Genomic DNA, 24,254 nt, shown 5'->3' on the forward strand with positions numbered 1-24,254 from the left:
AGCAACAAAATATTTGTACTTCTCTTACTATTGGGAGACCACATTTTTCCAAATGTGGACCATTTTAAGACAAAAACGAATGAACTTTGAACTGTTTATTAACTAAAATTCTAAACATATCATTGAATTCATGTTTTAAATACAAACATTTATAGCATAACTTTACTTCCCAACTTGTAGTCAAAAAGCATGCAAATCAACATTTCGAGAAAGTATAATTGCATTTAAAATGAGATTTAATTGCAATTGCAGCAGTTAGCATTTGAGCTGGCAGCCATTTAAGGAAATAGGCCAGAAGTCAGAAAAAGACAATACTGCGCAGTTATAATTTACATGCCGGAAGAAAAAACATTTGTGTTTATGCATGTTCAAAAGGGGGAGTGGTCCTGTCACTGCACAGATAATTTCTTCCATTTTGAGGGAATGCAATACAGCGACATATGTACACGTGAAGAATAACAACGGCGCTAATGGGCCTTATCGTCCATCGGGGAGAACGAAATGAGTGTCGGGAGGCAGTCCTGCTGCGTCTTTAGTGGTGGGGTCAACGTACCCAGTGCATCGAGATCCAGTGAAAAAACGGCAGGCGGCGACGGTCGCTCTCTGCTCAAAGCCGAAATATTGCGAGCCAATAGAAAACATTCAGGTGAGCCGCCGTCGCGCGGCTGCCGGACGTAGCCGCGGCTGACGTTCAACGGCGACTCGTCCGCTTCTGGACGGGGGACGGCGATCGGTTCATCTTCCTCGTCGCCGTCGAAGCTCAGTAGAGTGTCGCAGCTCGGCAGTTCAGGCAGAGTTTCATGCGCGAGGCTGAAGGGGGTCACGGGGCAGACTGTACCCCAGAACGACCGCCGCTCGCTTTTTGGGGTACCGGGCGTCGAGAAGGCGTCGTGCGAGCTTCCGGGCCGTCGCGCGTCACCGACGGGAGTGAGGCACCCGGCCACGCTGTCGTCACATTTCTCTGCGTTGTCTTCCTCCAGTGCCTTTTTCCATGAGCTCTTCACATCTAGAACTGAAAAATGGAAGAATCCAAAATAAGACACTTCAAGCGGTTTCATGCCACTCACACAAACTGAGCAAAAAACTAAGAATTACATTTTGTCTATTTAAAACAACTGCCGAAGGAAAAGGCCCCACTAGCCTATTGCTAGCCATGGATGTGTTAAGGATTAGCATTTACGTGGCAGTTCTTTAATCCTTTAAGCGACAGATATATGAACACAAACAGTGGAGCAATACATGTAGACAGACAACCACAGTACTCACATCCCTTATCCTTTGTGGAACAAAAGACTCATATCACTGGAGTTTACTGGGTCACTGAGAATAGTGACAATGTGAATACAGACAAACAACAAGCCACTCTCCGTCTGTACAACTGGCTTACACTGCCCCTCGGTGGCGGCACAAGGCGGGCACAAGCCGGGCACACCGGACTGAACCGCGGGAATTAATTAAATCATGATACAAAAACTTGATTATGTTGTTATAAAGTACAATGCTTTAGAGTGCTATTTTCCTGATTTAAAAAAAACTAAAACCTTTTGGGGTATTTTTTTTTTGTTGCAGTGGGTCTGGAACACATCCCCGTCATGAACACTATAGACAAGATGAAAGTGAAGGAAAGAAGCGAGCAACTCACTCAAACTCTCCGGTGTGCGAGGAAGCTGCTTCCTGGTGTTGAAGGGATCTCCGTGAAGGACGCTGAGAATTCCCTCGAGTTCCAAACCTGCGAGTCTGCCTGTTGTCGGACTGGCTGTGGCTACAGCATCTGCAAACTTTTACGGACACACTTGTTACCACAGAGTCGCCGTTGTTTATTTAACCCCCCCCCCCCCAAAGAAAAACACTACTATACCTGGTCAGCAAGGTTATCACATTCCATGTCTAATATTGGCTTCTTGGTTCTGGTGGGCGTCTCCCTCACGGTGGCCTGTGATATGTTACAAACAGACAAAAAGCCTGAAACGAACTCAAAAACGCCAACTGCTATCAAACGCCGAAAGCACCTGCGGTGGTGCCGACGGAGTCTTCTGCCGAGGAGGCGGAGACACGCGGAGAAGCCAGTCCAGAGAGGAGTCGGCCGGGGACGACTCGGCGGCCGCATCCCCTCGCGGGCGCTCTTCTGCTGCGGCGCCGCGGCTGCTTGCAAACAAGAAGTCGTGTTAGACCATTTTACATGCGCCGCCAGATAGAGCCCAAAAGTGTCTGCTCCGTATCTGTCTGTGGTGATTTCTCTCAGGTCACCACAGTCATCGGAGAGCACGGATGCTCTAGGGAGGACTCGTGACGGACAGAGCACTGCTTCGGACTGCCCGGGTATCTGCCTCCCACGATGCCCACAAAAAAATAAATAAAGAATGAAGTTACCCTTTGAGGTCCAAGGAAGTATCGCTTTCACCCTCGCCCAGATGACGCTCTGAAGACTTCTCTGAAGGTTTGCACGAGCAACAGGAGACATTACAACGCAACTTCGACGGAGCGCAAAAGTCACCGGACGCCACTCACCGGGAAGCTTTGCAGGAAACTGGGAGAAAACACCACTTGCATCGCTAGAATCAAATGTTGGTTCAGATGACCAGCGAGCCATTGGGGAAAGAAAGCCAAGCGCCTACAAGGAGGAGAATTTAAGACGAGACTTGCGCTCGGATGTGAAAACACGACCCAAGGTCGACTTCAGATGGCCGCTCACCGGATCGTCGTCGAGCAATGAGACGAAAGGCGCGTCCGGCCACTTCTTGTCCGACTGGGCCTCCAGCTCGCTGATGGCGCTCTTCACCTCAGGAATCTCCTCCATGGAAATCTTCAGTCTGAGTTCAATACATACATAAATAAATATTGATATTGAGCTTTTCACAGAGCGGACTGACAAAGTGCACCGCCCGAACGGGAGCGACGGAGTCGACGCCGTGGGCTCGAGCACCGGCATTCTGAATTAGTCAATATCACTATCGAGTGCCTTTGGTGGATTCCTCATCATAATCACGGTCATCGTGAAAATGTAGCAGAAAAACTGAACTCTGAGGTCGTATGAGTGGTCCGAGAATTAATACATTTCACACCATACAGTAAGTCTGTTAAAAAGTGCTGTCCTCCATTTTACATTCATTGCGGTTCACTTATTGCGGCTTAAGCACATCACAGACTTTTTTTTTCTTGATCAGTGTTAGCGCAGGTACTCACACGCACATCTTTTTGTAGGCTATTCTGTAAACTTCCTCGGTGGTCTGTTGCTGCCGTAAAGGATCGCGGGTAATATATCTCCTTTTCTTTGTGAAAAGGTGGCTTAAAGGTTGCATCGAGGCACCTTGAAGCATTTTTTGAATTGGAACGACCTATCCTCCAAGTACTTACGGGTCTCGGCTAGGAAAGGAAAGTTCCCGAGCGACAAACGAGAAACCAAAGAGGCCCCGTGTCCGCTCGGGTTGATGTTGACGTCACTCAAGCGGCGCGCACCCACCTTTTGAAAGGTGCGCTCGTGCAGTGTGGACGGCCACCTCGAGTGGACAAATACAAGACCTGCACGTCACCTCGCTAAAGTGTCACTGATTTGGACTTGCATTATATGAAATTAGTACATTTATATCAAAATAATAATAATAAACGATTGCTACTTTGCGGATTTTGTCTGTTGCAGGGTTTCTTGGAGCATAACTTACTGTATAGCATTTTTTTCTTCCATTGGACGTACATGACTTGCTAACTGGTGAATTCAGTCACATGTTCTCCCTCCCGTCTTACCCGAGGAGCCGAAGTTCCTGCAAGTGACGGAGCAGCCGCCGCCCTCTGTCCTGCAACTGCAGCGGGTCGAAGCGGGCAGGGCTGAGCGGGGGCTCGCCGAACTCGTCTTTCAGGAGGCGCAGAGAGTGGGCGAACAGCTCCAGGGCGCACAACGGCTTCAGCTGTCCGCCCTCGTACACCTTCCCCGAGCGCAACTGCCAAACGCACGACGGCGTCACACTCGACCGGCCGGCCGGCCGTTCGAGCGCGCGCCGCACTCACCTGCTGCGAGGGCCGCTCCATCCTCTCGAGCAGGCTACGGGGAACTTTGAGGCGGCGGCCCGTGCCGTCCAGGGCGTACCGGTCCGCCTCTCCTTCCAGCACGCTTTCCAACGCCTTTCGGTTTTGCTCGGTCGTCGACAGCATTCCGTCCACGGACGACCACAGGGATCGAACCTGAACACGACAATTCCCATTTGTTTGGTAACACGCTTGCAAACGCGTACACACACTTTCAACATTACCGTTTCAGGTTTATCGGCGGAAGACTCTTCCTCATGGACACAATCACCCACATGCTTTCTGGAATATAAAAACATAAAAGGGACTAATTGACCGGGGCAGTAGCGTGCAAGAACAACAGCCAGAAATGAGGAAAAACCAAACCTACTTGAGTAGCTCGTCATACTTCTTACTCTCAGCTGTGAGGTCACGCAGAGAATTCACGACACTCCTAAAAGACAAGACAAAGCAAATACGGGTGCTTTCAATACACTGATTCCAAACGGCCTTTCGACATCAAACCTTCGCTACACACCGACCCGCCCAGCCAAAAGCATGGATGTCCACTTTTTGCTTTACTTAAAAATAGAAATAAACAAACTACTTGCCATTACAGGCTAAAACACAATTGAAATTTATATTTTCAAGCATCGGGGAGTCTGTAACATGACAGGTAACCAGTACCACAAGAACATACTGTGTAAAAAAAATAAATAAATAAATCCCCCACAAAAAAACACATTTTTATTCACAAATAGCGTCGGTGTTCTGGTAATATAACCCTCTAACCAACACAAACACCTAAGCATAACATGTAAACAGACAACATAATAGTCACAGGCATGTATGTTTTTTATCCGCTACGAAAAAGGAATAATATTTCTACAGCTGACCACTGTAGTTCCTCTCTGTTGGCAGCCATGTTGCTAATTGTTGCAGTAAAAAAACACTTGTTAAAGAAAACAATCGCAATGACAAAAAAAAAAAAAAAAAGGCGGGGGGGGGGGGGTAATTGCCCAGCCTGAAATTGCGTATTTGCAGTTACAACGATGCCAGGACCTAAAATCAATGTCGGGGGGGCTTTTAAAAGCAGGCACACAAAAACTCACTGGACTCTTTTCTGCTCCTCCTGAAGAAAGCAATGCTGGTGTATGACCTCCTTCAAAAACCTTTTCTTGATCAGGTTGAGTCTCTTCACAGCCATGTCGAGTGAAGAGGCCGGCTTCGCGACAGCATCCGGCACCCAGCTTCCATCTAAACCAAACATCCGACGATAACTTGCGAGAGTTTCAAAAGTAACGCAAGTGTTGCTGATTATGGGCCTACCGATGCTGAATGTTTTCATTTCCTGCAGCATGACATGCGTGGCTAAATGGACCATCAAGCTGGTGAATTTAGGGCCTCCGGGCGAGAGTAACAACGACATGAGAACTTTGGAACCTGGATATCCAGTTTCATCCTAATGGGACACCCAAAAAACAAACAAACAAACAAAAACAGCATCATGAAGGTTTGAGAACAAAAATGGTGAACCTGGCTAGCCCAACACTTTGAAATGAACTCCTCACCATTATTTCTCGAAGCCAAAAGCAGGTCTCTTTGCGAAACGCTGCATCTTGTTTGTTGCTCCCCAAAGGCAAGCAATATCTTTGAAAGGAAGTAAGAGAGTTCATGAAAAGCCGCACACATATCCTGAATTGCATCTCCTTACTTGTATGTCTGATGAAATCGTGTTGGATGGAGTTTTTCCAACAGGAAATGGATGACAATGTAGAAGGCATCCTTGTTGGGTTTATCAAACATATTCCTGTGAAGCACAAGACAATTATAAAGTGGTTTTTCATCAAGAGGATAGTTAAAACAAATCCACGATTAAACAGATTCGGAAATGTAAAGCACCGAACGGCAAAAAGGGAGACTTACGGTCCAAGGTTCATGTGTTTTGCAGTGGTCTCGGTGACATAAAACAAGAGATGATTTTCAGGCCGAAAGCCCAGTCCAAGAAGAGTAAACCACAAATATTTGCCGTTCTCTTTCTGTAAACGCGTTTGGCACGCCATCGTTACATAAAACAAAAAAAAACAAAAAAAATGTGTATATATATATATATATATATATATATATATTAATTAATTAAAAAAAACACATGGTCCTGTCAGCAGCCAAAGATTAACAAACAGCAAGCTCGATATCCTAGCCCCAAAGTGTTTAGCCTCGTTTCGATGTAACCGTATATTTAAAAAAAAAAAAAAAAAAAAACAATAAAAATCGACAGTACAACTCAAAACCCGAATGTAACGGTCGTCAATTTAAAAGGACTTTCCGACATTTTTGTTAAGTATGAACTCAACTGCTCGCTCGGCAAAAGACAACCGCCAATTTTTACAACAACTACCCGGATGTTGCTGTCCTCTTCTTCTGTGGCTATTGGCGACGGAAGTTGCAAGGACGTACTTCCGTTGTGTTCAATTTGACATTGCGCTCCCAGCGTAGTGGAGTAAAAGAAAAAAATGCAAGTACATCATACAGTAGTGCGTTGGGAATGAAATGTATTGGATTAGATAGTTTTATAGCCGTTTTAAAAAGAGCTACACGTGAGAAAATTAAGAATTGTATACAATAATTGTTTGAGAAAACGTTTGTTTTATCCCGAGTAAAATTTTACATTAAGCGTATATGCCTTGTTTAGGCTTGCTTGGTGGATTTTGTTTTTAGACTCTCCCACTGGTTGTCGAATAGTTCCTGAAAATAATCTTGTAAATAGTACAAGATTATTTTCTTCAGCTTTTATAAGCATCGAGTTTGAGATAAACAAATTGAAGTGCAGCTTAGTAAGCGTTTATGCACATTTTTTCAAAATGTTGGACAAAAAGTAACATCTTTCCCATTTTTATTTTTCTGTGACAGCATGGTGAATTTGTGGTCGACACATCTGCTTCACAGTTCTGAAGTGGGCGTCCTGTGTGGAGTTTGCATGTTCTTGGGCTGCCCCACCCCCCCTCAAAAAACAACATGCAATTTAGGTTGATTGGTGACTTCTTCATATAGGTGTGAATGATTATTATTGAATGGCTGGCACCCAGTCCAGGGTGGACCAGGGTGCACCTCCAAAGGCAGGTGCGATAGGCTCCAAGTGCTATTCAAAATGGAAGATGTTGTTGCTGACTTTTCAATTTGTCTCCATACTGAGATTCATCTTTTTACACGATTAGTTCACCATCCATTCACACACGAGTAAAGGTTATTTGCAAATGAATACATAGAATGCATAACGTTAAATTGTGTCCTTTTTATTCATTGCAGAACATACAAGTCACTTCCCACCACACCATGAAAAGCAGAACAACTCATCATAGTAAGAAAGTGATTTTTCCGAAGATTGTCGTTGTTATCCTTTTCATTGGAGTTCTTTTAAAAGCAGCTGACAACACTCACCGAGCTTGGAGGGATCAGATACGGTTGCGTATAGGGAAATTTGCGCGCCGACCCCCAGGGAGCGGGCCAGGTCCTGGGCCGTTTGGTCGGAGGCCACGGTGGTTCCTAGCGCAACCAGCAGTCGAAACACAGCTTCCTTGTCCTGAACGGTCTCGAGCGCCCGGCTGGCCACAGACAGGCACTGCGCTTTGGCCTCCAGGTCGGGTTGATTGTGCAGGCAGCCGGCGTAGTTCAGCACCAGGGTGGCCAGAGCGATGTGGATGTTCTTATTGCACACGGCGGCCAAGTCGGCGGCCCGCGACAGCACGGCTTCGCGCTGGGCCATGAGGAGCGCTTGGCCGTGCCTGCGGCTGAAGCAGTTGCACAGGATCCTCAGCGCCAGCATCTGATTGGCGGCGCGGCCCTCGGGCCTCATCAGGCTCAGGAGGTGGTTGCACAGCTGGACGCCCTCTGCCTCGCCGCACAGGCTCTCATTGACCTGCGGGTGGCGCACAGCCAGCCTTAGAATGTCCAGGACTGGAAACACAATATCTGGAGAGACCCAGAAGAAAGACTCATTTTCAACTCCTACTCAAAATATACGCTACTCACAAAAAGTTAATGGTGGGAGGGTCGTCATATGTAAATCGAGCTGCATTCCACTCTTGCCGCAAGAATTCCACGCCCCAATGGGGTCCGATCTCTTGTACTGAGGAGGAGCTATTGGGCAGGTCCAACTTTTAAGAAGAGGCAATGGGTGAAGATTTTCGCTCCCCAGAACGGAAATATGTCACAGAATCAACAAGACAGATCAACAAAACAACTTTTCCCAACTATATCATTTTTATCCTGCTCTTCTAAAAACAAATATCTATTCCTTATTATTTTGTCTGTTCAAATACCAATTCTAACTGAACCAGGAAATGTATTGGTCAGAGAACAGCAAGGTGTGTAAAAAGGCCTGAAACATTGAACAGCTGGACGTTCGAAAGTTTATAAAAAGGTCCAATTAAGTTTACTTGTCAAGATTTTAATGCATTTTAGATTCGTCCTGAAATTTCACGCAAAGGTGCAATATTCCTTACTATTTGCCAGTAGTGGAAGAGAAGGCGTATTAAGACGGCTCCGGACTCTCCGTTTGTCTCCTAATTGCACGTCTTTATAGATATTTTGCCATAGTAGCCGTTTGTTGTTGTACTCGAGTGGCTCCTACTACTGGGAACAAACTCCTTGTGTGTTTTAACCTACTTGACATATAAAGATGAGTCTTATTCTACCTTCAGGCCAGTGGGAGGCTTTCCAGAGGAGGCTGATCTGTTGAATTGTCGGCGGGCCCTCGTTTGGGCCACAGACGGACACCAGCAGCCCTTCCAGACTTTCTAGGAAGTCTTCAGAGAGTTTGTGCTCCTGAGGGGCCCCTGCGTTCAGCTCTTTCAGCTTGCCTGGTCCAGAAAACAAGGAACAAATCCAGAGTTCAGACAAAGAGGACATGAGGTGAAATTTTTCATCTGCAAGCAAAAGTTCTCACCAGCAATTTGAGAAATATTGGCTTGCTCAAAGGTCACGCCATCAGTCTTGGGGAAGTAAATGTTGGTGCTTTTCGGTCTTAGGACCGCTGACGAATAAGCACCTCCACCTGTTCAATAAAATGAAACAAAATCCTGATCTAGGTTTGGGTTCTTGTTACCGCACGTGGTCACTAGAAGTAGTGGCTGACCTGTGAAGGGATCTGACACACCTTCAGGAGCAACCGAGCTAGGGCCGGAGCCTGGGATGTAACGACCAGAGCCTGGGAGAGGTTTTAAGACCAGATCAGAAGGGAAAAAAATCTGTCCATTTTGAAGCGGAATATTTCACCTGTGAACGGATCGCCTCCAAAATTCGGCCGTCCGTCCGCGGACCCGGGGATGTACCGAGCTCCTCCTGTCGGAACGCCAAAGAAGAACATTGTGAAGCAATTCTAAAAATAAAGAGACTGCAAGTGGAAAATTTGAACAGAAACATTTCTTTCTCACCAGTGAACGGGTCACCACCAGCGGGCTGCGCGGCTCCCACCACGTGTCCTTTGGTGTTTTCGATGATGAAATTGGCAACCTGGTCCAGGAACATGGGACTGAGGTCGTTCTTCTGTAAAAAGTTGTGCGCCGTCAGCCAGGGGTCCTCGGACACGTTGTAAGGCAGCTTCATGGACGGACCGCCCTCGTTCACGTCAATTGTGAAGACATAATCGTACTCCTGCGGGACATAACGCGTTGAATGCATTCCTAAAAGTCAAGTCTTAACAATTACATACTGAATTGAACACAGTTTGACAGCAATAAAAATAGCTTAAATGTCTTTTTTTTTTTTACTCTGAAATTTCATGACTTTTCAGTAACCAAAACCACAAAAATTTAAAAAATATTGAAAAATGACATTGTTTTGTGCAAGTGCTACAAGGTTTGTGTACACTGAGGTTGTCCCGTGTATACTAAAATGGAGTTTACATTTACCAATTTGTGTTGAATCAAGGTAAACTGTGGGAATCACGAAATGGTGAATGTCTACATTCCATAAATGTAGGTATTTTATTAATGGGACAGTGGTAATAATGTTATGTCATGTAATAACAATAAAGAAGGAGCTTGACAAAGTCCTGAGAACTGTCTATGTTTCCCCCACATTTGCACAGCTTGCCACACAAACATGACCGTGTTGATCTTTGAAGGGTCATGGTGGAATCTCTAAAAATTCAAGAGCATAAAAATTATTATTATTATTTTATTTTTTTTTCTCCATGTCTTGAAGATGAAGATATTCTTGGCCAGGGTCAAAATGTACCCAGAAGGAAAATGAACAGTGTGTATGTAAGCCGTGTATCATCATCAAACACGTGGCCTCCCTCACCTTTCCTTCATACATGACACTTTTGGACGTCTGCTGGTTTGAGCCCCCGACGACATCGCCGATTTTCATCCAGCGACCGTCGCTGACACTCCACTGGTACGCCTCCACCTTCTGCCCGTCTTTAATCAGCCGTGTCTGTCCATCGCGATTCCCTGAAACCACAAAAATGTCAACGATCCGGCCGGTTTGTCTCAAAGATATCTCCGTAAAAATGCAAACGCGATACCAGGCTCGTTCAGATGTTCCCGCCCAGGAAGCTCCTCGATTTTGATGTCTCCGAGGTCTCCCGTCTTGGGGTCGATGGTGGCGTTCGAGAGCTCATCCTCAAAAGCCTGAAGGTCCCCTGCGCTTGCCATGCGGTCCTCGGCCTCAGTAAACACTCGGATGATGCCATCGCTGGAGCGGGACGAGTGCGAGTGAAAAGATTTTTAAAAAATCTAATAAATTCTAAAAAGTGTTTGAAGAATTACCTTGCACCGACAGCAATGTCGCCATTGGGTAGGATGCAGCAGCACCACACCGACTGAGTGGGCAGACGGAGAGTCTGCGTACACTCCCCGCTCCTCCAGATTCGCAGGGTCCGGTCCTCTCCTGTGCTCACAAAATCTACCGCAGCAGGCACAAAAAGTGGACAAAATGTTTGGGAAAATGTTTGGGGAAAATGTTTGATTACAACTCAACCTATGTTGCAGACCCTCCCGTGATAGATGAAAAGCCACAATAGAGAGAAGGGGTTATTCACAAAAAAAAAAAGGCTTCGAGCCGTTTATTTGTCACTCCCAGATGAACTTTGAAACCGACATAAAACAAACGAGACTGTTCAACCAAACCAAATCATTTTGTCCAACGAAAGTCTGATAGCTTAATCCTAAATTAAAACAAGAAAATGTGAATCTTCATAGACAAGCTACGGGAAATTAGCATTGATGTTCGAGTAATTATAAACCTTCAAACAAGCGCTACTGTAACACAACTCATACAAACAGGTGGATTTTATCCAGCAGAGCTCAGTGCTGCCTGGCATGTTGTGGCACAAGGTGGCACTACACTGAAGGCAAATTCAGACTTGCGGAATTATTAACAGATGTTTTGACAAACACGAACATGTCTGAATGTCAATGTTCCTAAGAAACGCGATATAGTAAGTGTTCAGTGTACCGCATTGATTGTAATGTAATCAGGGACCGACAAACCTCGACTATTAGGGAAGACGGCAATGCTGTAGATGTAGTTTGTGTGGCCGTAGTACACCTGCGCACATTCGCCTGTCACCAGCCACCGCCTGATGCTGGTGTCATTGCTGCAAGAGAAGAACTCAGTGCTGCTGATGACTACAAGTCCCCGTACACAGTCCTCGTGGCCTGAAAGGGAACGAAAGGCTCTTTTTTGATGAGCGATCAAAAATCCAGACTTTCGATCTTGAGGCGATAAAATGTCGCACGGCTCCCGCAGAGTGACGAAAAAGGTAGAGTTTTACAACACCCTTCAGACAGTTGAATTTCCCGGACGAGTAAAGTGGCTTACGTGCTTGGCATTTGCGTAGGCTACCTGTAAATGTCCTCTCGCATTGTCCGGCTTTCCAAAGCTTTATGGTTTTGTCCGCCGACGCAGACAGCATGAGTCCTTGTTCGGGCAACATGGCCACTGCCCACACTGCCGCGGAATGGCCCTGCAGTCAAATGACCGATAAGAAATCAACGTTGAGAGTCATTTTCCACAAAAAGTCAGACTCGTGAAAAGTACCTGCAGCGTCATCATGCACTTCTCACTCAGCCACACTTTGGCGCTGGTGTCCCAAGAGCCACTCAAAAGTGTCCCGAACTTACCAGAAGACAAAGTACAAACTGTGGACATACGACATTCACAAGGTGATGACACAGCACATTGAACGTAACAATTTTATCGTTTACATGAAAGTCCCTTGTCCCTGTGTTCCAAATTATTACGCAAATTATATTTTTCCTCTGATTTTCACAAATTTTCAATGCAAATGATGGTGGGAAGCAGTTCACATCCGAACAGCACCTCTGGGACGCTATTATGACGTCCTGGAAAGAAATCCATGCAACATCCCCGCCCCCGGGGAGGGAAGAAGAAAAAAATAATAAAAAAATAAAAGTTCAATGGATTTAGGGAATTGTAAAGCTGTTATTAAAGAAGGAGACCTATGTAAAAATGTAACGTGACCTGTTAAGATGTGGATTCCATTTTGATTTCAATAAAGGTGACCTCCTAATGGTGCAAATTCAACAAATTTCTATTTTCGGTTATTTACTATCATTCTGTTCTGCGTAATCAACTGAAACTGTTCTGCGTAATAATTTTGAAAAAATGAATGTCCTCGTTGGGAGGTTTGTTCAACAACAGTTGCTGACTTGAAAATGATGCTGTCATTTGCACCGTTTAGGAAAATCTGAGGAAAATATTTGCATAATAATTTATAACTCCGTGTATAGTGAGTAGAAAGCAGGGCGTAAACAAATGATGTATCATTCACTAATCACTTATAATGGAGATCTTTTTGTATAGTGGATTATACAGTTCACTCATCAGCCAAATGAAAAATAGTTTTGGAACACTACTTGAGCTCTATAAAGTGGAGAAGGAGTGATTTCAAACAGCAATGCTCACCTGTGTTTTTGTGACCTTTTAGAGTGTACAAGGGCTGTGGTTGGTCCACTGTGAATACGCAAATGTTATTATCATTCCCCCCGGTGGCGATGAGTCCTCGGGGGTACATTTCACTCGGTGCGATGACGCATACGCACGATACAAAATTCGAGTGGCCGGACATACATTGCATCTCCGTGAAACCGTTGTCCGGGCTGCCAACAGAGGAAACAAAGTGAATGTTATTGTCATTGTAACTGCTACAGTGAAATTGAAGGACAAAAAAAAGAGCGCGAACACAAACTTGAAACGAACGCACTCACAAAGCATGGAGAAGACCCTAACGTCGACTTAATCATGTGGTAAATAGCCAACCAGGGCTGGAGTCAGAGCTTGTGATGTCACTCACTAGGCCACGCTCTTTAAAATGTATACAGTGGATATAAAAGGGTCTCGCACCCATATTCAAATGCCTTTTTTTAAACATAAAAATGAGACCGAGATAAATCATTGCAACTTTTTCCACCATCAGAATCAGAATCATCTTTATTTGCCAAGTATGTCCAAAAACACACAAGGAATTTGTCTCCGGTAGTTGGAGCCGCTCTAGTTAATGTTACCTAACAACTGCACAACTCATGATTTAGTAGGCTTTCCCTGACTTTTTAAAAATGCTTTCTAGCAGATTAGAGAGCTAGAGATTAACAGCATTTCAATTAATTTAATGGAGAAAATTGATTTGATATACGAATAAAGTGAATTACAAGCTTATTTACGTAACGACTTATACTCGTAAATTGACGTACCACTTTATAAGTGCAGTTCTGATGTTATGTTATGTTCAAGCACAGTGTACTCTGAATTGAACCTTGCACATGTAAGCGTTAGGATAGTTATAGGTTTAAAAATATAATATACAGTACAAGTTTTCTCTGAGGGGCTATTATATACATGTACATATATATGTATATATATACACATATGTGTATGTGTATATATATATTTATTTATATATACACACACACACATATATGTGTATATATATATATATATATATATATATATATATATATATATATATATTTATATATACACACACACACACACACACACACACACTTTCTTTAGTGTTCTAAACTTTTAAAAAAATGGTTTGCAACTTTACAACAATAGGAAAATGTGAGTCTTGTTGAATGACATGTATTGATGCAATATAAAGAAAATACAGACAAATAAAGTAAAATGTACGTGCAGGACAATAAATGTTCATGTTCTATAACTGAATGAATGACAAAGCTAATTGAACTAGCACATTGCACAACAAAATTATCGCAGAAATAATAGCAGTTGAAAGCAGCTAGATGAAATGTACTTTCTGAGGTTATTCCTCATTAGCGGTTTGTGAACATTTAAGGCGACACAGTCACTTTAAAAGCTGATTTGCAGGCTAGCAGGCTAACGCTAGCTACCTTGAGTTTGGGACCCAGATCCTTCCGGTCCGGTCTCTGGAAACAGAAACGAACGCTCCTTCCGAGAAAACAGCAGCTGCGAGCCCCCGAACGTCCATTTCGTGGCCGGGAATGGAGCATCTGAGTCTGTAAGAGTTGGATGGGGCCGTGTTTTCCTCCATTTTTACGGGGAAACCCAGAAGAACCGTGGTTGCTTGTCAACTCCGAGACACCACCGGCGGCTAAAAGCTAGCGGAAGCAGAATGACGTCATTCAGGTTCCGTAAATCACCAAAACAGAGCTACAGAATTTTTATTTAGATAAAGTTTTTTTGTTTTAAAGCAGAGCATTTATTTATCTACAAAAATACTATATACATAAATACATGGACGTGCGCTATATATATATATATATATATATACGCGCGCGCACACGGATACGCCTCATTGGGCGTGTTGGCCAGTTGCTGTCATACATCAGCAAGTCCGCCATATTGGTCAGGGCAGCTCTGCTCTGCCTACTTATACAAAGTCAATGGACTGCCACCACCAAGTGCACAGAGTCAATGCCCTTCGTTAATTCATTTATTTGGGAAATCATAAAACAAGTTATATTAATTTTAACTTGACAATTGTGTTTACTCCTTATCCCAGAACTCGTTTTGAAGGTAAGCACGAAACCAACAAATTCTTATTTTCTTCCCACTAGTGTTTGTATGTTAACAGTATTACAGTGTCTATAAGTATTCCATTATTTAATGTTTAATCGGTCGTCTTGAAATGTCGGTACTGGTATGATGTGGCTTTTCTGAATAAAGAGCACTACCGTTTTCATTTGAAATTCAATAAATATTTTCTGAATAAGCAGAACTAATGTTTGCATTGTGAGTCTGTCATTTCTATCAATGAATTACTGATAATGGCAATGAACGTATACAGACAAGCAGCGGAGTCCTCCTCGTCCCCTCTGACCGCTTTCTCAGTCCTTTATTTTTGGGAAACCTACACAGCATGAGAAAAGTTAGCTAAACAGAGGAAATACTTCGGGAATTCACAGTACGATACACATACGAAACATAATATTAGCCTCTAAATCAGCATATTCTACAATACAATCAAGACAATTGTTGAGTGCCCAGCCTCCATCACGAGGAGTCGAAACACCTTCACCCATTGCGCCACCTTGACACATCAAATATGGCGTTGACGTCGACATACAATTCAGCGCCTGCAGCAACCATTCGTTAAACTCCTCCCATTCTCTTACTTGATTATCGTCACTAGGGTGGCAGGATATCAGCGGACTCCGGGCGAGAGGCGAGGCACACCCTGAACTGGTCGCCAAGCGATCGCAGTTCGTTAAAATCATTTTAAAAACAAGCCCAGCGCTTCAGGTCATCCAGGACTGGCCGCAAGAACGCGGCAGACGACTTACCCGTCGTGCATTTGCTATCGGTCCCCCTCCAAACACGAATCTAATTGGAGATCGCTGTCCAAAGATGAAAGCATAATAGGCGACGTAAGCGCCACGACGCCTCGCAAAGTCGTCGCCGACTCTGCAATTACGAGATCAAAGTTCGTCGTATCTGCAAAGATCATGTAGCCAACAGTTCAAGTGGGTCTGTATTTCATCATTACAAATCTTGCCACTTTGAGCTCACTGTAAAAAAACCAAAAACAAAAACTACTGTAGCATCCTTAAAAGACTACTCACTATTGACCATATACCAACATGCATCATCATCCATTTGTTTTGTCTTTATTGTATTAAAGGTTGAAACTGCGGTCATTTCTTTATTCTAGGAAAAAAAACAGGCAAATGTAAACAATTTCTCACACACAAGGACGTACAAGCATTCTTTTCTTTGCGTGAACATGAAAAAGGAATGAAAGGCACGCCAGCTTTGCCAAACGTGGAGGGAGAAGCGACTTGTGAACGATGGCGGCAGTCACGTGACTGGCCAGGACTGCTAACCAATCAAAATACACCAGATTCACTGCAACAATTTGGATTAAGGTTACTGTAGCAAACATCATAGCAGCTGTCATAAGAAACTCCGTCTTTGTTTTCCTCAGTTGTGCTTTTAAAGCGACAACTGACTGCGGCTGAATAAGTTGTAAGTTGCAGGAGACGAGGGAAGACGACTCACAGCTCGAGTCACACACAAAAGAAAAGACTCCTTAGTAGTGCTCAGTCTTTAAGAATATTCACAAACCGCAACTATTGGCTATCCACGAGCTCGTCGTAACAGTTAAAAGCCGTCATTGTAGTTCATACCAGTGGGACGTGGTCGGAACGTCATCCCATCCTGAAAGGCTTTTCCAAGTGGCTCGACATTGTACCTGCTTTTTCCTCGTCGAGGGTTCAAGTTGTAACGCAAAAAGCTGCTCGAAGCGCCGGGGCACAGGTCCTGTTTGGGGTTTTGACATTTTAAAAGTGTGTGTGTTGGAGGTAGGTGTGACAGTGCAGACTGAATATAAACGCCGAAGAGCTGACATTTTGGACTGTAGTGTTCATTCCTAAGACGCTGTGAAAACGTGTGATTTAGGGCTGCAAAATTCCAGGAAATCCGGGAAACCTTCAATGGGATTTTATGAGAATAAATCAGGAATTTACCAAATGGGTTGGCTTGACATAGGAAACTTAAATATAGTTCATATTTTAGCATAATGCTGAATAAATAAAATATTCCATCAGAAGGAAAAATGAGGAACACACATTGGTGAGAAAGCCTTGAGTTACAGTTCGTGCGATGAAGACCCTCTCCTAGCTATCAGCTTAAGAGACAAATGTGCTGGGGAGACTTTTTCTGCTCCTACCTCAAATCAAACCTCCTGCTGACAGTTTAGTTGTGCGCTTGGTTGTATTTTTAGGAGTTTTTGTTTCAAGTGCACCAACCTTTGAGTTTTTTGACTTCAACCTGTCACTTGGTCAATTTTTTTGCGTCGTGTTGTAAGCAAACATTTGCGAAACGCTGCTCAAGTAAAGCAGCAAAACACAAACAAAGGAATGAAGGTTATGTTACACGCTCAGATGTAGCCAATCTACATCTGCTTCTGACAAAACAAATGTTTATATTTACACTTAAATTATTCTCAATTCACATTAATTCCCATGGAAAGTTTCCAATGTGGAATATTTCCAGCTTCATTTACCATTGAAATTCATCAAAACGTTTGGGAAATGTACTGAAAATGTTCCACCCTTTTGCAACTTTTCTCCTAGTGAGAGTTGGCCTGCTCCACCTTGATCCCCACCAGCGACGGCGGCGAGCAACCGGCAGGAGAAGCCCTGAGGACGGAGCTACCGGACGAGGAGGTGACGGCGGGCCGGATGAGGGGCGGCGGCGGGTGGTTGTGAGGGGCACGGTTCTGGAGCGGGCGGGTCTGCAGCGGCGGAGGCTGGCGCAGGAGGCCGGGCGGGGCCGAGGGCGGCGCCGGGCGCATCAGCGGGGGAGGCTGGGACAGCGACGAGGGGGTCCGGGCGGAGGAGCGGGGCGAGGAGCCCCCGGCCGCATCTGAACACGAGTCCTCCGTCCTGACCTTGAGAAGCGAGGGAAGGAAACGACAGGGCGAGTGAGCGAGTGCTGGCGGGCTACGCTCTTGCCACGCTTCCTCACCTCTTCCTCCTCCGCTGCCCCTTCTGACGCAGTCACCGCCTCTTCGCCGCTCCTCCTCAGGTCTCGGACGGCCACCTGCTCGGCAGCCCACTCCCTCAGCACCTCGTCCAGGTTGAACCTGCGGCGGTAGCTCACGAAGAACGAGCTCACCTGTGAGCATGAGAACGAATGACAGTGACTGCAACTGAGGGAGGGAAAGAAAGCGACCGGAGGGGGCTCACCTGAGCAGACGTCTTGTTTCCAATCACGTCGGCAATGGCTGTAAAGTCTTTGCCGTAGCGGCGGATCGCTGCAAGAGCAAGAAAATGGGATTTTGAGGTACTATGAATCCCATAACAGCGCAATTCACCATTCCTTATCCTTATGGATTTTTTTTTTTTTAACATAAATACTGTGCAGTATGGAAAATATGTTGATTCAAATGTAGCAAAAAGTCAATACCTGTGTGTGTGTGTGTTTATTACTATTATTAGTCGTTCTACGCAGAGAATAAAGAATATATGACTGATTACTGCTACACCGTCTGTCTACGTGTTGCATTCTAGCTGTTGCTGAAAGGTCTGTCGATCTCCAACTACAAGTCGAGTCACTTGTATCTCAAGGCACCACTGTACTGTACAATACTAAAAACTTTATGCTTGCTAATTCTTTTACACTTTGTAGTGTAAAGGTGTTTTACTAATTTGAAATCCATTTAAGCGTGCAGCAGGTGTAACATTAATAAAACAAATAGTTTTTTATATGGCAGGTGGGTGTGGAATGCATTCGAACTGGGATAGGATGGTCATGTGCGCTCACCTTGCACGGCCAGCAGCTGCTCTTCTGTACTCCAGCGGGCGTTCATCTTGGGGGCGGGCTGCAGAAGAGAAGCGCGTCACTTCAGAGGAAATGCTCAAATGCTCAAATGCTCTCAGTCAGGGAGGCACGGGGGACAAATATACCTCAGTGGGTCTGAAAGTGTCGACACCTCCGTTCAGACTCAGTTTCAAACTGCTGTTGTTCTGTTTTATACTTTGGACCTGAGAGAGGAAGTCGAGATTGCGTTAAATTGGCAGACGGACAGCGTGCTACAGGAGAGGGAACGCACCTGTCGCTTGAGCGACACCAGCTGTGCGTCCAGCTGTCTTATGGTCAGCACGCCGGAGTCGTGCGAGGCGGACAGCGACGTGATGTCGGCCCGCTCCAGGTGCATGCCCTTGGGCGGCCGGCGGCGCGCTCTGAGCGGGTGGTGGCGGTACTGAGCCCCGATGTTCTCCTTCTTGATCGGGCCGGAGCGACCGGGGACGACCTTGTCCGAGGCGGCGCCGTTGGAGTTCTGTTTGGCTGCCTGCGCAGACGCGGGCCCTCACCGATAAATCGTCTTTGTTTGGTGGTGTGCGGAGAGATTTTCTTTTTCTTTTTCCATTTTAATGCTCACCTCCTTCTTGGCATCAAGCTCAAAGTCGCTGTCGCTGCCGGGCTCTCCTTCCTCGGGTTCATCATTGCTACAGTCGAAGAAAATAAGTTTCATCCTTTTTGTTTGTTCATCAAAAGCGCTGTTCATTCTCACCTATCGTCTTTCTCCCTCTTGCTCACCAGCCTCCTGGCCTGCCGGTCCATGACGGAGGTTCTGGTTCGTGTCTTCTTCCAGCCGTAGTAGTATTTCACCAGGCTGGAGATCAGCTTGTCAGGAAGCTAAAAACAAACGCGCACACATCTCGTCAAATGTTTGACACGAGGCGCATCGTGTAGTACCCGACCGATTAATCGCACCATTTTTCACACATTACAACATACAACCAAGATAATGACATTCAAACAATACCAACTTTTGGGTAAGCTTCAGCGTTTGCATTTCTTGACGGGAAAGTTTTGAGAAATGAAGCGAAATATTGGTTCAAGTTGCAGTTAACTCTCTCTGTGTAAATATTTCAAATGCAACTATCAAAGATGACATTTTGACATCTGAGAAAGGAAGCTCTGTTTTTTATTTTGAAAGCATCACTTCACGGCAAAGAAAAATAATGGCGCAGAAGAAACGTTTAACGTTAAAGGGCACTGTGCATAAATAATGTTTCGCCAGTAACTGCACTATTATGTTGCTTACATACTGCATAAATTTATGTCCCAAATCTTTTGCATATTTTCGTACTTGAAAATTACTCTCTGTTGTAAAGTTAAACAAATACTACTGGACAAAGTATTGTAAAGCAGTCAAACATTCGGCCTGTAATTCGTATCTTTAGTTTTAAGCGTAAAGGGACCCAAAAAGAAGTGATTTTAGTCATAAATTTTTTTTTGTTTTATTAATCGGCCGATGAACCAGTTATCTGACTTTTATTCTGCCAAATACTGGAATCGGCACCAGCCTGTAGAAAAAAAAAAACAGTATCGCGCGTCTCACCATCTGCTGGATGCGGTGGAAGCTCTTCCCGTGGAAGCTGAAGGCCTGTTCGAACAGCACTTTGTCCTCCACCGTCCACTCGTCGGGGAAGGGCGTGAAGTTGGCCAAGTCGGCCAGCGAGCGCTCCACATCGTGCTTGTGCCACAGCAGCATGCCCAGGGCCTGGCGGCGGCGTTTACACGGTTCATTCGGGGTGCTTGTGCATTCTGGGGGGCAACAGTGCCCGCTGTGCGGTCTACTCTACCTGCTCCATGTTGTAGCCATGTTTTTCTTTCGCCATCAGGATGTATTTATCCACTGCGTGTGACAAGAACGACAACACGATCAGCGACAGAGAGACGAGGCAACTCCTCGCAAAACGAACCGTTCAAATGTGGTGAAAGTGCGCGCGCGTGCGTACGCATTGCATCCGACAGCTGACTGTTGGGACGCCACACCAACATGCTCCTCTGCTCCTTCTCAGCGTAACGTGCCGGGATGTCTGCAATTGAAACCCAATTCATAGACTCACTGTGTGTGAAACGCCGCCAGGTCAATCAGGTTTGGCGACCTACGCCATAAATGACGTTTTCATCATCAGCATCGCGATCGCACGGATACCTTGACTTGCCAGTTCAAGTCGCTCCGTGGCAAACATCGAAATTAACTCAAATGGCATTCATTCCTTCCAGCCTCACAAAAAACTTTAATTAAAAAAAAAAAAAACAGCATTGCATTGGACAAAGATTAGGGCCCGACTGGTATAGATTTTTGGACGCCGATGCCATTGAGTAGAATCAAATTCTGATAACTAATTAATCGAACGATTTATCTAAAAATATATAGAATTAATAAAATAACTTCTTTTTTGGTCCCTTAATGCTTACAACAATAAAGATATGAATTATACACAGAACATTGACTCAAAAACACTGTATCCTTTAGTTGTTTGTTTGAACTTTACAATACAGCAAAATCAGTCCATTTTTTGTTTATTTGAATGTCATTCCCTTTGTCGTATGTTGTAATGTGCTAATGATTACAAAAAAAAAAAAAAAAGGGGGTGAACCTGCCAGCAGATGAATGAGTAATTTTCAAACAAATTTGAATTACTGGGGGTGACATCAGGAGCTGGAGTCGGTCAGGTTTGGCGTATTTTTGTTTTCTTTTTCTTTTGACCATCTGCTCCCTGTGAGCGTTTTCATTTTGCATTTGTCAGAGTATGAAGTGCATCGACGTGTGGCTCTCCCTGACCACATGCGAGCACATTACACAACCCCACGACGTAGCTGAAACTCGGACGCAACTAAAATGTTCGGCTCGAAAAACTAGTCAATTGGACCACTAGTAAGTCAAGGTAGCACTGTACTTGCAACTGTAGCTGGAGCCTTACCTGGTTTAAACTCCGGGATCTGGGCCTGGTAGTCTCCTCCCACTCGGATCATGCTATCTGCGCAGGAGCGAGCGAGAGCGAGAAAAGGGAACATTTAAGAGGAGAATGTGGGCGTGGTCGACGGGTTTCAGAGGAAAACGCGTCCGGCGTCGAGCGAGCAGCCGAGCGGGACGGACGGGATCGCGAGACGGCAGACATGACACCGGCAGATATCCCTTTTTTTTTTTTTTTTAATTCACGTTGAAATGAACTCATATTGTGTCCAAGCCTGCTTGAATAGTTTACATTTGCCCTTGGGGTCTAACTAAAATCATTCAATCATCAAACGTGGACTAGTAACTGCAGTTTCATAACAGGCATGAGCCGATGTGAAAGTCTTAAGCACACGGAAGTCATAACGTCATGAGTGTGTTCGTGCGGACCGTGAGCGTGCTCCTCGTCGCTGCTCTCCTCCTCGGAATGCGGTTGGCTGTTGCCGTTGGTTACCGTCTTGGTCCGGCTCCGGGACAGCACGCCGGCGGCCCCGGAGCGCTCCATCACCGAGGGCATGGTTTCGCAAGACACCAGCGCAGAGCCTGAACACATTTCAAACGCTCCCCCGTTAACACAGTTCAGTTGCATTTCACTCTTAAGTCCAATACATTTGCATTTAATCAATGACTGTTTGTTTTGAAAATTTTAATGGCAGAACAATTTTGAACTTTATGTGCAACACATTTTTAATTGAATCACCAAAATAGGAAACTGCGACTAATGTTACGGTGTCTTACACACAGTACTTGTCGAGCCAAGCATTTTTTGAGGTAGTACTTGGTGTACAAACTTTGAGGACAACTGCTTTAACACTCCCAAAAAGATCATAAAACGTCTCCAATAGTTGATCTCCATCACTTGATCCTCCAAATATACGGAGAGGAAAAAAGAAGACAAATATACAATGCGCAGCAGCCTTCTGTTGTCAAGCCTTCCTCCTCCTCCTCTTCATCGGTCACATGAGGTCATCCCATCACACTCGCATCCAAACAACTCAAATCGGAGAAGGAAAAACAAACAAAAACAAAACAAAACCCCTTCTTTTCCCCCAAACTTACCCCAAAAAAGTGTTTGAAAGACCAATTCTGAAGGACAATGCAGGGTCCTCTATGGGGGTCTTTGTCTCTCAAAATGCCCCCCTTCCCCCTAACTGCAACAGCTGTCCCGACGACATTAACATCCCAGGAATACTCAAAACCGACATTTGTCGAGGTTTTTTTTTCTTTTTTTTCCCCCAAGCACAAAAGGGAGAGTTACTGTGCTAGCCTCGGTCACCACGATGGTAGCCTCGAACACAATGATCAGTATATTTATTAAAAAAAAAAAAAAACTAGTGCAGCAGAGGCGAAAGACGCGACGTCAAGGAGATAATTGTTGTTTCAAATGCATTGAAGTTGTTTGCTTCATTGGTTACCCCGCAATTAACGCCCGATGCGATGACTCGGGCTCTACTTCCCCAATTGCGCCCCAGGGCCTTTTAACAGCCGAGTGAGCTCTCGGTTTGCGGTTCGGGTGCCAAACACGAGTCCGTCCCTTTTGTTTTCGCCACGCTCGAACGTCGGTCGCCACGGCAGCGAGCGACTCTCGCGGAAGTCAGGAGAGAGTCGCTCCTTTTCACATAATAACTCCATTTCTTTTCCTTCGAGGTGTTTGGTCGCCTCGCAAGAAGTGGATATTTATTTTCAAAGCGTGGGCGCTCGCAGTCCTCCTCCCGAGTCCGGCGTGTGTACTATTCGTATAATAGTTGGGATGCTAGCGTTAGCCACTTAGCTCGCGGAGGAGGCTAGCACCTCCGCGTTACATTAGTAACGTTTACTCCGAGTTGCGAGTCGACACAACAGTGCCGTTGTACCTGCGTGCCTCGTTCCTCCGCCGAGCTCCAAACTTATATACGTCTCTCTCTTTCACGGTGGCTTTGACAATCTTCCAAATAAAGAGTTATGTGCCCCAATTACGCTTTAATTCCCCCAATTTGTGCTCAATGAAGTGAAGTGGCGGCGTGGAGCACAAATGGAAGCAGCCGGCAAGTCGCACAGCTCCCTCGGAATTGCGAGGTGCTCATCCGCCGCCCGGTGCCTCTCCCAGCTTCCAGTCGCGCCGCTTGGATTGAGGAGGAAGTAGTCCGCGTAAAGGTCCACCCGTCTTAAATGCCATTTGCGCTCACGTATGTTCAAATACAGAAACGTGCGCTTAAGACCGTTTTGCGCACAAAGACAACCATGGGGACTACTTGCCGGTGTGTCCGCGGATGGATGCGTCAAGTGTGCATCTCAGTGCTGAGGCAGGCTGTCCAGACTTGCACTGATGCGTGCACGGGGGGGGGTAATTAAATGTGTGTGTGTGTGAGATTGGGGAGGGGGGGGGGGGGGGGGGGGGGTGATTATGTGTGTGTGATTGGACGGGGGTGGGTGATTATACATGTGTGTGTGTGATTGTGGGTGGGGGGCGGGGGGGGGGTGATTATATATGTGTGTGTGTGTGTGTGTG

The 24,254-nt window shown here is 45.4% G+C and overlaps 3 protein-coding genes and 1 non-coding gene across 8 annotated transcripts; all 4 read right to left on the reverse strand.

Annotated features, from left to right (window-relative positions):
- Positions 1–80: 80 nt before the first annotated feature.
- haus6 (HAUS augmin-like complex, subunit 6) lies at positions 81–6,402 on the reverse strand. Of its 2 annotated transcripts, XM_061668808.1 has the most exons (16): positions 5,926–6,402; positions 5,714–5,809; positions 5,571–5,649; positions 5,329–5,461; positions 5,112–5,256; positions 4,391–4,453; positions 4,245–4,302; positions 4,003–4,176; positions 3,742–3,935; positions 2,693–2,810; positions 2,509–2,611; positions 2,371–2,431; positions 2,010–2,142; positions 1,859–1,933; positions 1,643–1,778; positions 81–1,012 (listed from the first exon to the last, which is right to left on the reverse strand). In XM_061668808.1, exons 1-16 carry the CDS (start codon positions 6,060–6,062, stop codon positions 468–470), a joined length of 2,250 nt encoding a protein of 749 aa, XP_061524792.1. In that variant the 5' UTR covers positions 6,063–6,402; the 3' UTR covers positions 81–467. The 2 variants fall into 2 exon arrangements, with proteins under 2 accessions (XP_061524792.1, XP_061524793.1); XM_061668809.1 differs by lacking the exon at positions 1,859–1,933.
- LOC133398133 (small Cajal body-specific RNA 8) lies at positions 2,203–2,333 on the reverse strand. Its single transcript, XR_009767757.1, has one exon. It is a non-coding gene; the product is annotated as a small Cajal body-specific RNA 8 (non-coding RNA).
- Positions 6,403–7,276: 874 nt separating the features above from the next.
- Positions 7,277–15,324, reverse strand: plaa (phospholipase A2-activating protein). Of its 2 annotated transcripts, XM_061669612.1 has the most exons (15): positions 15,301–15,324; positions 14,382–14,609; positions 12,934–13,127; positions 12,046–12,146; positions 11,851–11,971; positions 11,496–11,663; positions 10,773–10,908; positions 10,529–10,698; positions 10,303–10,454; positions 9,432–9,651; positions 9,274–9,339; positions 9,134–9,205; positions 8,945–9,052; positions 8,694–8,858; positions 7,277–7,968 (listed from the first exon to the last, which is right to left on the reverse strand). In XM_061669612.1, the coding sequence occupies exons 2-15, from the start codon at positions 14,540–14,542 to the stop codon at positions 7,400–7,402; spliced, it is 2,403 nt and encodes an 800-aa protein (XP_061525596.1). In that variant the 5' UTR covers positions 14,543–14,609; positions 15,301–15,324; the 3' UTR covers positions 7,277–7,399. The 2 variants fall into 2 exon arrangements, with proteins under 2 accessions (XP_061525596.1, XP_061525597.1); XM_061669613.1 differs by lacking the exons at positions 12,046–12,146; positions 14,382–14,609; positions 15,301–15,324 and having other exon boundaries at positions 12,934–13,013.
- An 823-nt stretch (positions 15,325–16,147) lies between these two features.
- rcor2 (REST corepressor 2) lies at positions 16,148–23,798 on the reverse strand. Of its 3 annotated transcripts, XM_061669662.1 has the most exons (14): positions 23,620–23,798; positions 22,157–22,309; positions 21,735–21,791; positions 20,763–20,843; positions 20,607–20,659; positions 20,363–20,524; positions 19,529–19,653; positions 19,397–19,463; positions 19,067–19,306; positions 18,921–18,998; positions 18,778–18,835; positions 18,201–18,268; positions 17,980–18,129; positions 16,148–17,902 (listed from the first exon to the last, which is right to left on the reverse strand). In XM_061669662.1, exons 2-14 carry the CDS (start codon positions 22,281–22,283, stop codon positions 17,582–17,584), a joined length of 1,587 nt encoding a protein of 528 aa, XP_061525646.1. In that variant the 5' UTR covers positions 22,284–22,309; positions 23,620–23,798; the 3' UTR covers positions 16,148–17,581. The 3 variants fall into 3 exon arrangements, with proteins under 3 accessions (XP_061525646.1, XP_061525644.1, XP_061525645.1); XM_061669660.1 differs by having other exon boundaries at positions 22,157–23,798; XM_061669661.1 differs by lacking the exon at positions 21,735–21,791 and having other exon boundaries at positions 22,157–23,798.
- Positions 23,799–24,254: the final 456 nt, after the last annotated feature.

The sequence above is a fragment of the Phycodurus eques genome, chromosome 23 (genome assembly GCF_024500275.1).
Source record: "Phycodurus eques isolate BA_2022a chromosome 23, UOR_Pequ_1.1, whole genome shotgun sequence".
Classification (NCBI taxonomy): domain Eukaryota; kingdom Metazoa; phylum Chordata; class Actinopteri; order Syngnathiformes; family Syngnathidae; genus Phycodurus; species Phycodurus eques.

Bases quoted from the DNA above. Each gene is read 5' to 3' on its own strand.
- haus6 (XM_061668808.1), bottom strand. From the start codon at position 6,062: ATGGCGTGCCAAACGCGTTTACAGAAAGAGAACGGCAAATATTTGTGG. The intron at 5,257-5,328 runs GTAGGCCCATAA...TGTTTGGTTTAG, and splicing joins AATGAAAACATTCAGCATCG to ATGGAAGCTGGGTGCCGGAT. The intron at 1,779-1,858 runs GTATAGTAGTGT...TGTCCGTAAAAG, and splicing joins GTGATAACCTTGCTGACCAG to TTTGCAGATGCTGTAGCCAC.
- plaa (XM_061669612.1), bottom strand. From the start codon at position 14,542: ATGGAGGAAAACACGGCCCCATCCAACTCTTACAGACTCAGATGCTCC. The intron at 12,147-12,933 runs GTGAGCATTGCT...GTATGTCCACAG, and splicing joins AAAAGGTCACAAAAACACAG to TTTGTACTTTGTCTTCTGGT. The intron at 8,859-8,944 runs GTGAGAACTTTT...TTTCTGGACCAG, and splicing joins CAATATTTCTCAAATTGCTG to GCAAGCTGAAAGAGCTGAAC.
- rcor2 (XM_061669660.1), bottom strand. From the start codon at position 22,355: ATGCAACTGAACTGTGTTAACGGGGGAGCGTTTGAAATGTGTTCAGGC. The intron at 19,307-19,396 runs GTGAGCATTAAA...GCGTCTGCGCAG, and splicing joins AGCTTGATGCCAAGAAGGAG to GCAGCCAAACAGAACTCCAA. The intron at 18,999-19,066 runs GTGCGTTCCCTC...TTCCTCTCTCAG, and splicing joins TGGTGTCGCTCAAGCGACAG to GTCCAAAGTATAAAACAGAA.